The following is a 15,912-nucleotide window of genomic DNA, read 5'->3' as shown; positions in this document are numbered from 1 at the left end:
ACGACGGCGTAGTAACTGACGTCAGCGGTCGGATCGCATGGGCTGCTCTCTCATTGGTCGTGGAGGTGTGGCGGATGCGACGCACAACCAATCTTAGCGTCGCTGTAAAGCAAAAAAGACAGAACGCAAACAACAAAATTGCGCTGGTGGCGGCAGCTGACGGAGAATAGAAGCAGCATCCTTCTCATACTGCGATGTTCTGGCCTTCGAGATGCGTACCAACTGCGCGCAACTTTAGTCTTGGAAGCCACACTAGGTCGGCTCCTGTTTCGTTTTTCGATACCCTTTTGAAGCATTAATTTACGCGTGTACAGTGTTACGTCAGATGGATGTAAGCATTCTCTGGTGGTACCATAAAACTTACTAGTCGCCGGTTGGTAAGTAATCGTGCTTGTCCGAAGTTGACTGTGAATCACGGCGGACGTCGTCTGCCACTTGCGCAGCCCGAGATTGTCGTAGGCTTTGGCATTTTAAACTATGCCTGCACAACGCCTCCTTTGGCTTGCATCGAGGCACCAGCCATACTGCACGGCACTCAATGCTATGCACTCCCCAGCGCATGTAAGCAACGTCACACACGTACCGGTAAATATCGTCGTTTTGAACGCCAAGCCTGCCTCGTACCTTTCTTAGGCGGACCTGTGCCGTAGTTGTCATAAGCGTCCGCTGGATCCTCCTTCAAGGGGCTGGGGGGGGGGGAGGTTTGTCGCAGCGTCCCTTTCTCTACTGACATTACAGGGAGGTGGGCTGACATAGCGCTCCTCTCTCGCCCCCATCCCTGTAATGTCAATACATGAGTATGGTTTGCCTCTCTGTCCCCCCCCCCCCCTCCCCCTGTGCGCCAGACTATGGTCATAGTCTTGAGCGGATTATTGTGGTCATGCTGGTGTTGCATAATTAAGGCATCCGAAGGTCATATGGGATTTGATAATGCTTTACCTCTCACATTTACCACATGAAAGCCGGGAACCTAAAGTAGGCCGAAGCCCGGCATTGCTTTATTTTTTTTTTTTTTTTCATTTTCGCTCCTACAGGGGCACCTGTTTCCTTTCGGGCTTGACCAGTGTGTTGAGAAAGGGAGAGAGGTCGCCCCTTTCCTGCTTAGGCTTGACTTGGCTGCCGAAACTTGGGGCTCTATTTTATTTCGACACGGACCTTGCACAATCGAACTTCGAAATGTCGATCACTAAAACGGCATATTTGTGTTGCGCGTGTTGCAATATTAATTAACTGCTAGACTAACACTTCCCAGCGTCGTAACCAGGAAGTGGCACACCGGGCAAGTGGTTCATCCTCCGAAATTTTTTCGCCATGGCGTGCAGAGCGAAAAATGACTATTTTAAAAAGGTGTCCCCCCAACCAGAAAAAAAAAAAAAAAATCCGGCAGCGCCCCTGCCCATCCTCACTCCCTCTTTAGAGCAAATGGGAGCTTTACGCCTTTGAGCTTCGCATGAATAATTGCTTTGTCCTCCTCTTCGAAACCAAGCATGCTCTACACCACATAAAGTGCACCGTCAGTACGGAACAAACTGTGCATACTTCTAAGGATACTACGAAACATTTGTAAACATCCTCAAGTACCACAAATTATATAATTGCAGTTGAACTAATGATCTACCATATATACTTTGTGCCATCCTTAGAGATCCTCATCGTAGCACTAGGCACAGGGGTGTGCAGATAGTGAATTTCGTTACCGAGTTGAATAGTGATAACATCAAATCAAATACGAATAGTAAACTGATTCTGTTGGAATAGTTTTGAACAGTCTGTGGACCATTGTTAAAACAGTTCTAGGAAACCTACATTTAAATTGGAAAAAATATTCACTAAATTTCACCAAAGAACATTACGGTTAGTTTTTATTGACTGGAAATATTACAACTACAAAAATTAAGGTAAGCTTGTTATACAGCAGGAGTTAGATCCTTCGTAAAGTTTTCATAACAGTCGGTTCAAATACAGCATACACTAACATTATCAATGCGATACTTTTTCAGGTGACTTTAAATAAAATTGGAACACATAAACTAAACACCACGGATACAGTTAAAGATCTAATAAAGCAGATCAGCTCGTCACTGTGACAAGGCCTGCACATTGGAAGCATGTAATAATTGATGTTAAAATCTACATATGCAAGAACAATTCATCCAAACACCACATTTGCATCTGTTGTTAGTCATGCAACAGCATTCAGTCGTAGACCTGCCTTCAAATATTACAAGATGGCGACAGGAGCTTTTTAATGCGATACAACTTTAGCCGATGATTGTTATAGCACGAGAACAGAACGACGATAAAGGGACAAAAAGAAGTTGTCGTTCTGTTCTCGCGCTACAACAATCGTCATGTCATGCGAACTAGCCAAAACTGCCAGGCTTCTAAGTTACAGCTTCAGCATAGTAAAAAGTGAGGGAAAGTGGAGTTCTCAAAAAAAAAAAAAAGTGCACGAAGCAATACATATAGTGCCGGTAGTCTCTTAAAAGCTTGGCTTGTGTGCAGACCACTTTAGCGATTCAAAGAAGAGAAAATGACTTCTAGCTGTTCCAAGTGTTTGTTTGTTTTGGGGTTCCCCATCAGTGCTGATTATTTGAAAATTATTGGGAAAATGTTCGATATTTTTTTAACGCTTTTTAATATTTGCTGTTCGATTAGGGTACGGAATCAAATACAGCAATATTCCCTCACATCTACTTGGCACACATTTCTCTACAGGCTGCTGACATTCATGATGGGACTAATAGTAGAAATGGGTGACACGTAAATAATGCCATTGATCAAAAACTGCCAGAATGTGACTAAGCTTAGGTTGCACATATCCCTTCCTTACTTGATGACCACAGCTCTTGTAAATTAACGCCACCCAGCTATTATACTAGGAATATATTCGCTTAGCAATAATTTGAACTCATACTGGATCTTCATGCAAGCTGCTTCTTTGAATTTTTACCTGTGCATGTGGGAATGGTTGACGTCTTAGTTAAAGACTCATTGCAAAAATAGGATCCACAGAAAAAGACGACACAGCAAACAAGAGCTCACCCCATCGCCTTGCTTTTTGTGTCCTTCTCCAATATGTGCTGCCATCTTTATTGTGCTGTTTGTACAGATTAACATTTAGCTCCGACTCGGTGTTTATCGAAGGTTTCAAGCCAATCCTGGTCAATCTTCTCAACTAGTAATTCAGCATTTAGTGCAAGATCTATAGGTATTCAATGCCCTGCTGGGTGATAAAGACTTCTCTGATGTTCTGAAGCTTCGGTAGTAGTTTACCGAGCACACAGCTTGGCACATTGTTGTACACACAACTCTGTATTAGGATGCTCGGCAACCAACACGCAAGACAGCTATCAGGTGAAATGTTGGAATGAGTTACATTGGTATGAACTATGTATTTTGTGAGCTCAATAAGTTACTTCCTGCTATAGGTGTTGAACACTATTTAAATTACAAGTCTCAACCCTAAAAAGAAATGATCAGTGCCTCTTCCCCTCCTTTTTTAGGCTGGAGGAGAGGGTACGAAGTGTAGACACGCTAGCGCTAAAGAAGGCAAGTCCGTTTGTCGAAACGTCGTCTCGACACAACCTCTGCTTCAGATTTTTCAGTGTACTGCATATAATTGATACCACAAATTTGATTCGAACCATGCATACATACCTTTGCTGAATTGAACTATTCTCGCAGCAAGATCTTCTCTGGTGCCCAGATTCAGTCTTATATAAAGCGAGATGCCCATATCTTTCAATAAATAGCCTCCAGCAGTAGTACTCATTACAGTTTCAGAAAGCATGCCTTACGCCTAGCTCCAAGCACTGGAAGGATTGTTGAGTGTCCTTGCGATTTCTGCACAGATTTCGATTTTTTTCTTTACTTTCACGCCTTCTTACTCGTAGATTACAAAACCTTTTCGACTTTATTTAATCTCTACAAAATCAGTATAATAAGTTCACTTGCAGACTTGTTGGACAGTAAGTCCCATCCTAGGCCTCTGAAAACCTCCCGCGTGCTTACAGGAAATTTTTAGGGACCTAGAATGGGAACAGTTAGGCATAAGAAATAATGGAGAGTACCTTAGTAACCTGCGCTTCGCCGATGACATTGCATTGCTAAGTAACTCAGGGGACGAATTGCAACTCATGATTACGGAGTTAGACAAGGAGAGTAGAAAGGTATGCCTTGAAATTAATCTGCAGAAAACAAAAGTAATGTACAACAACCTTGGAAGAGAACATCCCTTCGAGATAGGTAATAGTGCACTTGAAGTTGTAAAAGACTATGTCTACTTAGGACAGGTAATAACCGCAGAGCCGAACCACAAGAATGAAGTAAGAAGAAGAATTAGAATGGGGTGGAGCACATTTGACAAGCACTCTCAAATCATGACGGGTAGATTGTCACTATTTCTCAAGAAGAACGTATATAACAGCTGCATCTTGCCGGTACTTAGCTACGGAGCAGAAACCTGGAGACTTACAAAGAGGGTTCAGCTTAAATTGAGGACGACGCAGCGAGCAATGGAAAGAAAAATGGTAGGTGTAACCTTAATAGACAAGAAGGGAGCAGAGTAGATTAGGGGACAAACCGGGGTTAAGGATATCATAGTTGAAATCAAGAAGAGGAAACGGACATGGGCCGGGCATGTAGTACGTAGACAGGATAACCGCTGGTCATTAAGGGTAACTAACTGGATTCTTAAAGAAGGCAAGCGGGTTAGGGGGAGACAGAGGGTTAGGTGGGCAGATGAGATTACGAAGTTTGCAGGTATAAATTGGCAGCAGCAAGCACAGGACCACGTTGACTTGTTGAACATGGGAGAAGCCTTTGTCCTGCAGTGGACGTAGTCAGCCTGATGATGATGATGAAGTCCGGAGAAGCAGTTGTACGGGGGACAGCTGGAAGCACAGACTGCTGACAAAAGTTCAGTTAATGCCCATTTGCAGTCTATTTGCTAACTGCCGGCATTCTTGGAAAGACCAAGCTCTTGATAAGTCGCGTTCTGGCAGTGTAGCAGAATTGCTAGAAAGTTGCAAATTTTATTAAATTTTGTGACACATTCGTCCCAATAATGTCTTGACATGTGTTGGCACGATTATTGGTTGTCTTCACTACACAGCAGATTCATAGTTTAAAAAATTCATTTCCACAAAACTGAGTCATAAGCTCCATCTGGAGACTAATTTATTACTTGAACTTAATATAAGTTTTTACCTTACCAATGTGGCAAAGCTTTGCTGCCAGAAGGTGCATGCACACAGCTATAATCTCAATTCACATTGAGCCTTTAGGCAAGTAAGAGCATTCTACTTAATCTCAACACTACTGAAACGTAGTTATAACAAAGTTGAATCTTGCAAGAAAATAAGTTCGTTATATCTGAAACATTGTTATAAAGGTTATTCTTAACACTATATTGCAAGCTTTTCCATATATGCCATTAAAACCGATATTTCTTTATGTCTGTGTTGTTATATTGAGGTGTGAGTGCATTTCTATCCTGGTGAAGTTATTTGTGTGGAAGCTGATAACACATTAGTGCACAACTTCATGAACTATGTGGCTCTTTCAAAGCGTACAAAACCATTTGGGATTATCCTTTAAAGGGATTGTCTACCGTCCTTCATTGCTCTCCTGTTTTGTGTTGCAATAAAAAGCGTACCACGTGAAGTGTCTAACTTTGCAGCGGTTTCTCTGGAAAGTGTGTAGAATGTTTTAAAACAGGATTTTTCTGTCCGCGTTATGTCTCCTTCCATCGGTGGGATGAATGCCGGGAACACTGGTGGGCGCAGTGAAAATCGAAAACTGATACCATGTGCGGCTTTCGCAGGCTTCATCAAGTTTGGTTACCGATAAACTAATTACCTCAGTGGCCATTTTAGGCACGCAGACAATTTTTTGTTCTCATGAGCGGCGGCGTACGCCGCGATCGCGTTTCTCCGCTGTTTGCAGGCAGGCATCCACGCAAGCGAACACACCACCCGCAGCGCCACCGGGCGCCTATTTGAACGCTTGAGAAAAATTGAGAAATTAAGAGAAATTGAGAACGCTTGAGAAAAATTGGTCTCTGGCGCAATACAAAGCTGCTTCAAGTGCATAAAATACAAATTTAAGTTGAACAAGTTTGTTTTCAAGCGAAATAATTCTACCTGCGACGATTTCTCGTCCTACCAATTGATTGTCAAGATTGACCACATTCGCCGTTGGGTGACATTAGTGGTCACATTTTATAGACTTTCAACATCAATTTAAAATTACGATTCCTTTTCTCTGGCACGAAAGCATGCTTGTTGCCGCCAATGTGTTGGACAATCTCTTTATTGGCGCCACAATCAGAAAAATTTTTCCAAGCGATAGACAGTCCCTTTAAGTCTCCTGTAACCTGTACAGGACAAGTGACACTGTCATTGGTAGTAGACATCACATGCAAGAAAAGGTGCCGCAGGCTGTTGACTCAAAAACTTTTTAATAAAGTTGGTGTATAAACATACAAAAATTGGTCACACACTCAGAATGGAAAAAAGAAAGTGTACATCCTGCACTGCCGGCAAAAAGAGCCATCTGCGTTGGTAATACTTTCGAATATCTCGTTTCAAAATATGTCAATGACTAAATAAAAAACACTGCACCTGTCAAGACTTTCCTATTCAATAGGCAGTAAAATAGTGATGCACCTTCGACAATGGAAGGCATCGAGAGGTGTAACCAGCTACATTGCGGTTTTACACAGTTATGGAAGGAATGTCAGTTTGGCTTATCAGTATCAAATAGGGAAGAACCACATCCACAAACAAGGAGATAAGTGTGCGGGTTATACAAACCCTGGTGTGCCACAAACCACCAGAGTGAGGGATGAGGGTCCGTTGTGCGTAATGATCAATGACAGACTCTACCTGTCGCATGCTTGCCTTCCTTGAGCATTTTAATATTTAGGCTACTCCGAGTGACGTAACTTGTATTACGACGGGTGTACACAGGACCAGAGTACTTGCACACGACGGATACATGCACACACAGATCTAACATAGCAAAGCCAAGTATGATTGCCAACACTACAATTTCCGGAGAACCGTGTTAAACAAGCCACAAGAGTTCGCTGGCACAGTGAGTGCATCACTGGAATCCCAGCATCGGCTGTGTCCTGGGAAACATTTATGCCTTGTGTAACTTCCAAAAAATTGTTCACAAGTGTGACAGAAAATGAAGCCCTGACCATAACTAAACATTGCAGGAATAGCAGATGAGAATCATCAGCGTACAGATCTTTTGCTATTAATGCCATCAAAGCTTATATAAAGCAAGGAATGTCCGAGTTCAGTTACACATCAGTGAAAAATTAACTTATCTCTAACGGGTGCACGAAAAAATTTTAAGGGATGGTTTCAGCCTAGGAAATAACGTCCTAAGGAACATCAAAGCAAATTATGGAGCGAGACATGCTGCTGTGTTGATCTAAGTCGAGCCATGCCCGATTGATTTCCGTAGCCAGACGGTCTAGGCAGCTCAGTACTCCCAAAGTGTTGCTTGGCTTGGGTCGGCAGCGCCAGCCTTGAAAGCGCCGTTCTTGTCAGCATTGAGATAAGAACCGTCGGCAGTCTTCAAGCAAAGGCGTGAAGGTTCGCGCAGCTCAACGTAGAAGCCGCAGGTGTCGTCCGAATCTACTGAAATGGAGCCATCTTCAGCGATGCCCCAGTACTTGCCATTATTACCTGCAATGAAGAAAGCTCTCACTAGCAGTAGGAAGCCACAAGACATCATGCCTAATGACGGGTGCTTGTTTTAAGACATGCCACCAATTAATACAGTACTCTTACGATACAGTGGATGGAGGCTTACGGCTTGCTACAGCTAACTTTCTCAATTATGACGAATTCAGCAGCAGCTGTAGAAATGTAAATTGTAGAGAGCACTCCAGTGTTGAGCACAGTAATAGCGGCCACCCTTCAAAACTAGTCCAAGGCGTAAAAAGCATTGATATGACTTCATAGATATAAAGCAGTGTGCGCTGTTAGATTACTTCTGCAGGTAACTTTATAGAGGGTGACAAATTCTGCAATGCTGCATAGACAACTAGAGCAGTTGACAGCCTTCCACTCAAACAACAGCTTTAGCCATTACCTCATCATGGTAATTGTAATATAATAATAATAATATCTGGAGTCTAATGTCCCAAAACCATCTACATGGTAATCAATATTAATGAGAACTAAGAGACTGACAGTTCTCACTAATATTGTGTCTAACAAAAAAATATGAGCCCTTAAATTCTTTTCCAACACGGTAACCTAACATCTAGCTCTGACAAAACGGAAGCTTTGCAACCAAAACTGATACGAAATTATCAGCTCTTAAATATTCGACACTAATTAAACAAGGTTTGAAGAGCAAAATAAAAACCCATCTAACGATGGACTAGTCAACGTTTCACAAGGTACAGGCTCGCACAGCATATAGCGTTTTAAGTATTGGAAAGCTTCCACACCAGCATCATGTGGGTTCCTTTCTACTTTATAGTACTCGCTACTTTTCTTTTATTCAATGCTCTGTATTCAGCTTATCTTTAACTTTCACTATAGACACCGAGCTGTAGTAATCTGATATTGAAGCAGCAGGTGGCACATTCCAGCCACTCTGCTGTTTATCCTGCCTCCTGACACAACATCAGTGCTCATTTTACAAGACCAGATGCCTTGTGAGATTGATTCAAGAATACTAATTAACATGCTTAGCCCCTTCAGTCCAGAATCATGGCATACTGTCAGAAACTAGTTAAATTAGCGTGGCATAATTCCGAGGCACTAAGTATTACATTCCAAGTAAGAAAATGAAGGAAAGCGTTTTGCGTGAGTTTTAGTAATTAAAGTTAATGAGTGTGTAACCAACTATTTAATTTACTGCCGCCAGTCAGCTTTAGTAGTTGCATAAGAAGAATCCACTATTAGGCCGGCATTGCATGAACAGTTTGCTTTGAGCCAATAAAAAAAAAAGCTTGTTGGTCCTTGAACACGGCCCGTCGAACAATCTTCAGACATGGTATAGTGTAATCAGCTAAGTGATCCTCTGCAGTAGTACGCAGCATAATTAGGTTAAATGATCACCAGCTGTCCACTCAGGAGGCCTGCATGAATGTGCACACTAAGTTTCAAGCGATTTGATGAAACACGCAGTGCGTGATGTGCCATTGGAGTTGGTGTGTACATTTGTACACACCATGACTGAAAGGGCTTACGGAGCTAGCAGAACAACGATGTACCTTTGAGGTGACAAACGCCACGGTCAGCACGCTCCACATGAACGATCTCGTAGCTGGCTCTGTTGCACTCCAGTCTCGGCGAAGAGGGCCCCTTGCGGCCAACGAAGCCCTGGTCGCACCTCAGGACAAGCACGGGGCGGTTGACCAGTGCAAAGTGAAACTTTGCAGCGGGGTCGCCAGGCTCACAGTTGGCGAACAAGTGGCCGCTCTTCTTGGCACCAACCAACTTGCCATTGCTGGCAACCAGGGTGACACTGCCGTCAGGCTGCCAGCAAAGCTCAAAAAGGCTGTTGGCAGAGCTGCACATGAAGGGAGCTTATGGTTAACAACACGACTGGCAAAGAGAGAGGAACCAAGCCCATAACCACATGAACGCCCATGCGCACACATGCGTGCGCATGCGTATGCACACACACACACACACAAAGAGCTAGGAGGCAAATTTAGTCAGGTTTTGGTCTAAATGTATAATGTATATACAAAAAATTGATTTTGAAGGCAGGTAGCCAATGTAACCCCACTGTTGTTTATACTCATTGTAGTTTACCCTGCACAGGCAATAATCAGCCAACACTAGGTGACATTACAAAGCATTAGTGCTGGCAGTATGCTAGAAAACAGGTGAGACAGGACATAACCACTCGACGATGTTTAATTACTAAGCACTGGATGTACACCAAGTTATCTTGTCACAAAATTTGGCTCCACTTAAAGTTTTTCTATAATACAATTATTACCCATTTCGAGTTGTATGCTCAGCCAGTCACGCCATAGCGTAGAGAAAGTGAACACTGCGACTTCAAGATAGCCAATTCAGTGGTTGAACCAAGGCCATAGAGTGGCATTTTAAGCTTTGCGGCAGGTACTTTCACTTGAAGTGTTACTGCTGTGCTGCCATGTTGTGTTACAACCATTGAGATCTCAATTAACCTTTTGCATAAATAGTTTGGATGCACAGTTTGCTATATGTACTATGTAAAACAGAGATTGATATAGTAGTTTATGTTTGATCACACTGGTAGTCTGTGTATTTAAAAAATCATCAACAGCACACAAATTTAAAGGCACGTAACACACAGGCACACAATTCACCACTTTCTGTCATGTGCCTTTTCATGTTTTAATTTGTGCTTCTGAAACGTATAAACAGACAGGCACGGACTGTAGAAGAGGTCATGACGAGTAGCACACGCACCCTTTGTCGGCATTGGCCTGAATGCCAGACGAGCTCTCGAGCGACCAGTACTTGTCCTGCATAGTGCGGACAAACCAGCGGCCAGTTTCCTTGTCCCACTCTAGCTGGAACGTCTCGTGGTCCGACACTTCGTCCTGGTTGGCAGTGACATCAACACCTGAGCAAGAACACCCATCGTTGTTAATCCTTTGATATAGGAGCGCTGCTCCATTACGCGTGTGTTGTAGTGGCGTCTGCATTCATGCGACTTATCTTTAAAATGCGGCAACTGAGAGACCCTATTTGCAAATGCCAGACACCTGCCGTGCGAACATTATGGCATCAACATTTGTGTCGTGCAGTAGCATAGCCAGAATTTTTTTTCTTTTTATAGGGTGGGGGGGGGGGGGGGGATTTAACCATACTTTATACAATGTGTTAGTGTCTGAATGTGTGCATGTTTTACACACATGCAAATTAACATTTAGGGGGCTTTCAACCAGGACCAACCCTCCTGGTTATGCCAGTGGAGATGTGTGAACTATACCTTTTTTGAGTGAACATTTCTACTATGGTAGTACGACTTCCAGGGAGTGCATGTCTGTTCACATACTCTTACCAAACGTGGCTGCTGACAACCTTACGAGAAAAACTGCCATGAAAATGGGTGCAACCTTTTCTTAAATACTTGTATTTATGAGAACACGGGTATGCTAATTTTGCACCAAGTACCACCACGAGAAGAGCGTGCGTGCCCGTGGGTGTGTGTGTGTTTTTGCATGCATGTGTAAGGCAGTGGGGCACCAAGTTGACATTCATTTGATGCGAGTACCGTCCGTCTGCAATAAGAATTTTTGCTTTTTCATTTTTGGTCTGTGGTACTATGTTATATGAACATGAGAATTCACTAAATGCACCTCAAAACTCTGCAAGTCATTGGTGAACTAAAATTGCGTCCCTTGTTAGCTCAAAATGTTATTGCTTACCTTGCTTGACAGAGACGTACTTTCCGTTGAACCCTACAAAGGCCGCCTGCGGCACAGAGTCTTCAAGAGAGAACAGCTCGTCACGTGTCACGGAGTTGGATCGTGTGCGCATCACTGCCTTAGAGCCGATGGGCGAGAGGTAACGGAGGTTCACATCACGTAGTGCCAGGTACCTACACAAAAGTCGACCATGTTAACTCAAACATCGATATAACAAACACGGAGACAAGGCTCCCTATAGTCTCTTCAGTCCTTGTCTCTATTTTTGCGCTGTTTTTACATCCCAAGCATGAACCACCAACTAGCCCAACTTTCGCTTTTCTTGCAATAGCTGTAGTGTTAGGAATTAACCTTTATAACAAATTTTTGGATACAATGAAGTCATTTTCATGTACAATGAAACTTTGCTATGATGAGGCTTGAGTGTATTCGCTGCAGTGTAGCACGCCTTCAACTTGATTACTCACTTCGAATACTTTGCTATACAGTGTGAACGAAAGACACCATAATCTTTGCATTAGGATTGTGCCTTACCACTGAATCATCATGAGAAATATGGGACTTCAATACACTTCAATAATTTTAGAAAACAATATTACCTACACAGAAGCTGCATGTGTAGCCTTTTTAATGACAGTGAATCTTATTTGCAGATTAGTGTAGCATAGCATGTTTTGCTGAAACCTGCAATACATATAGCCCCGTGCAAACTATTTCTGCACCTTTACCAAATTATAACGGTCCTCAGTTGGGTTGAGTTTTCTCAGTCTTAGAGGGGAAGGCTAGCTGGTTTAGGTGTCAGTGTCAAAAGCATTCAGCTTTGGCCAATTCTCGACTATTAATAGACATGTGAACAAAGGGTGTAACTGATGGAGAAAGCAACAATGTGCAGAAGCATTCGAAATTGTATGGCTCTGCCTTGTCACCTCAATGCAGTCTCTCGTTTTGTGAAACTTTTATTTTAATTGTGTGCAAGACCTGCTAAATTTTACATCGGCATGGTATTTTCATATTTTTTTTCTTTTTGCAATTAGAATTTCTTTATATTATAATGTTGCTTATGCTCCACTACACTATTTGACATGAATCCTACAGTCACTCTCTGAATGACATGTTTCTTACTTGATGTGATCTTTACGGGAACTCTTGCAGCATTTGTCATGTATGTTGAAATTATACTTCGATGCGCATATTTCTGTAGTGAATGTTGTATGCTGCCAATGTGAGGGTCTTAAGGGACGCAGTCAGGTTGCCTAGAGCAGCTTTCAGGCATGAAGACCACCCAGCATTTTTTTTGTAAAATAAAGTTTGATTAATTTATTTGTTTAATTATTGACAGAATAATAGAATTAATGAATAATCAATAAACTGGTTGTTAATTATTTGTTTAACTAGTTGATTATTCAATAATTAATCGATTGATTTATTGATATCGGCCAGCACTCTGTGGATCGCGGACTCACCCGGAGTGGAATTCCAGGCTGAAGAGGCACTCGGGTGCACAGTTCTCTATGAGCTTCCCGTCGGGGCAGAGGTAGCGGTCGTTGGCCGTGTGCAGCGCGTATTTGCCGTCCCTGAACTCAAGTGTGAACAGGGTGTCCTCACCCCACGGAGTCGCAGCATCCACTTGAATCTCGTCCCCTGTCCCCGAGAGGTGGGCATAACGGCGACGCCCGATGGACCGGATGGTCACCTTTATTAGACAGCCGAGGAGTAATTTAGCATGATCATATCTTGACGGTGACTCAAAGCAAGTATACAAATAGCGCGAGGCGAGAATCGCATGCGCCTTATTAACACGGATAGGTGTGTAAAGCTTGATCCGTTTTACAATCTACATTGTTCACTATATTACCACAGTATTACAGTGTAGCATATATGACCTGTACATCAAGATTGCCATGATACACAATGTCCACAAAGGCTTTTGTAACATGAAATCAGTAGTAGTAGTCCTGTCGTGCCTTAGCATCTCAGCAAAGTTATCGCACTGTCTGTCGTAAGGTCTCTTCAATCTTTTATCTGCAACTTTGCATTACTGTAGATTTTAGGCAGAGTACACTAACGTTTGGTAAACAAAAGCAGCGACTGGGACACATATCGGTCTTGCCATTTTAGCAAAAAGACACTGACACTGGCCATGCAACTAATTTTCGACAACTTAGCTTTTCATCATTCCTACTGATGTGCTGAAAATTATTTTATAATGCCTAACGCCCCAGGAAAACGAAAGTGAAAACTGCAATAATAATTTCACTTGGGACTGCAACAGATGGCATAAAAAAATAAAAAGAGCTGTTCCGTTCAGATAAAATGAGCCAACTCATCGCAATAAATCGCACTGGAAAAAAAATTCACAGACGATTACAATACTCTTTAACGCAAGTTTTCAGCACAGCGTTGCATGGGGGCAAGGCCAACTGTGCTTCGAAGTTTTGGTTTCCTGCAGTTGTAGCGACGTAACATTCGTTACATATTGTCACAAAACCTGCTAGCGCTCGAGTGTTATGCACATCACTCTATGCACCACGGGTGTCGCGAAGCCAGCGAAGTGCCGACAGCTCCATTACGGCAAGCAAAACCACCCTCAGCCCCTTATTTACCCAAGAGAAGAGTGACAAATCTTATACATGGAGTTAATGTGGTGGTTGGGGAGAGGGGGGCAGCAGCCAGCTAGAGCAACTATATATGCTCTATGGCGTTACTGTATAAGATAGCATATACAGTAACTCCTCAAAGAGCCTTGTCCCCCCCCCCCCCCCTTATAGGGAAACCTGGGCACACCTATGGTGCGCGTGCCAGCCCTGCATGCGCAGGAGCTCCTCGATTTCGAGGCGCCAGCACACGTGATGAAGAAAGAAAGCGAGCTCAGAGGCCAGTGGTCCGTGATGTACACAGACTCATATTTGCTCTCTTTCATCCTCGTTTGCTTTATCTGTCACGCTAGCGTATGCCGACATCGCAAACGACGACGCAGCTCCATGCAGGAATGGGAGAGTTAGAGGTGTGTCTAAAAACTTAACGAGTCAATCATGGGACGCACCTGTGGCCTTGCGGCAAGGTGGACCGTCCAGAGCTCAGAGGGTCCCGGTGCCTTGGCGACGCAGACCAGCTGGTCTGCCGAGGCACCCAGGAAGTAGCCGCGGTTGGTGTTTCGCAGTGCCCACTGGCCCTTAGCGTCTGCGGAGACGGTGATCTGGAAGATGGCGCCCGGCCCGGGCTCCTCGGCGTCGCAGGTGACGTTGCCGAACTGGTCGACGGCCAGGTAGCGATTGAGGTGGGAACGAAGGCGCACGGCCTCCTCGCCAGCGTCGCAGCACGGCTCCAGTGACCAGAGTTGCTTCTTCTTCAAGGCGGCTCCGTTGGCGTTCACCTGCGGCCGCGGTTTGCAGTCCAACTTCAAGTCTTAGAAGCACAATGTACCTCCTCTAACAGGACGCTTTTTTGAAAGCTGTAATCATTGGTTATATAAATGCAAGACACGAGATGACTCATAAGCCTGGCTCGACCACTAAGCGTCTGAGCAATGCAAGAAAGCCAACCACAGACTTGGACTATGGAGGTATTGGTGACGTAGCCAGGGGATGGCACACCACGCCCGCGCTAAACTACGCCTTTCGAATCAGATCTACGCCTTTGGGGTCAGCTACCGAGCACCTTAATTAACAAATACCGGCGCGAGCTAAGGAGTCTATTTTGTGTTCTTGAAATCGTGCCATTTACATGTTCGTTAAATCACCAGAAGCCCAATACAAACCGCGCGCAAAGTGCAAATAACTGCCCTGACACGACGTGGAAATACTGTGCATACGGCGGCACGTTCTAGTATACGAGTCCACAGCGAAAAGGTCCTGTTGCCAGGAATTAAGAAATGTACCAAATTATTGCCAGAGCTTTTAATATAAATCGCTTTTCACAAAACATGAAGCGCTGTGAGCGTGAGTTCTCGGGATCGAATTGCTCATTGCTGTGTAAACATTGGTCTTGCTGTCTAAACAGTGGTGGAAGGGGGGGGGGGGGGAGTGGCATGACCTTGTGCCGGGGGCCTTATAGCACATTCTCGTGGGGGCCACAAGTTGCCAACACTCGGTATAAGTGAGATATGAGCTTGCCTTGAAGCCAAAGGTCTCCGCAGTGAGATACTTGTGGGCCCCGTTGAGCAGACCCACACTCCAGGTGAGCGAGCTGGTCACCGCTTCCCCGCAGCCGTTACCGTTCATCATCTTGGACAGGCTCCTGCGTGGATGTATACGCTGCTGTCGTCACACCACTCGCATGACGTCACACAGGTGCGCCGAAAGGCGGCACACCAGAACACTCTCCATGTAGAGGCAAATGTTCCGAGATCGAGCGCGAAGTTACTAGTTAAGTATGTACACTCAGTGCGACAGCTGTCTGCATCGAAATTTCGGCGCAAGTGAATAAATCCATTGTTGTATTGATATAATAGCGCAGGTAAAACAGAACGAGGGCGGTGGATGGGGAAGTCCCAACCTTTCCAC

General features: G+C 44.0%; 1 protein-coding gene across 2 annotated transcripts in view; it reads right to left on the bottom strand.

The window, feature by feature from the left end:
• Nucleotides 1–7,133: 7,133 nt before the first annotated feature.
• sn (fascin domain-containing protein singed) overlaps nucleotides 7,134–15,912 on the bottom strand; it is a 69,890-nt gene continuing 61,111 nt past the window's right edge. For both annotated transcript variants that reach the window (XM_075868624.1, XM_075868623.1), the window contains exons 2-8: nucleotides 15,523–15,646; nucleotides 14,454–14,783; nucleotides 12,874–13,103; nucleotides 11,411–11,583; nucleotides 10,446–10,602; nucleotides 9,251–9,549; nucleotides 7,134–7,706 (exon numbers count right to left, since the gene is read on the bottom strand). In XM_075868624.1, coding sequence (XP_075724739.1) covers nucleotides 7,501–7,706; nucleotides 9,251–9,549; nucleotides 10,446–10,602; nucleotides 11,411–11,583; nucleotides 12,874–13,103; nucleotides 14,454–14,783; nucleotides 15,523–15,633 — 1,506 coding nt within the window. In that variant the 5' untranslated portion in view covers nucleotides 15,634–15,646 and the 3' untranslated portion in view covers nucleotides 7,134–7,500. The remainder of the gene's footprint in view (nucleotides 7,707–9,250; nucleotides 9,550–10,445; nucleotides 10,603–11,410; nucleotides 11,584–12,873; nucleotides 13,104–14,453; nucleotides 14,784–15,522; nucleotides 15,647–15,912) is intronic.

This window comes from Rhipicephalus microplus, chromosome 7, assembly GCF_043290135.1.
Source record: "Rhipicephalus microplus isolate Deutch F79 chromosome 7, USDA_Rmic, whole genome shotgun sequence".
NCBI lineage: Eukaryota > Metazoa > Arthropoda > Arachnida > Ixodida > Ixodidae > Rhipicephalus > Rhipicephalus microplus.
The sequence above is the reverse complement of the archived record's forward strand: the minus strand, read 5'-3'. Positions and strand labels throughout refer to the sequence as shown.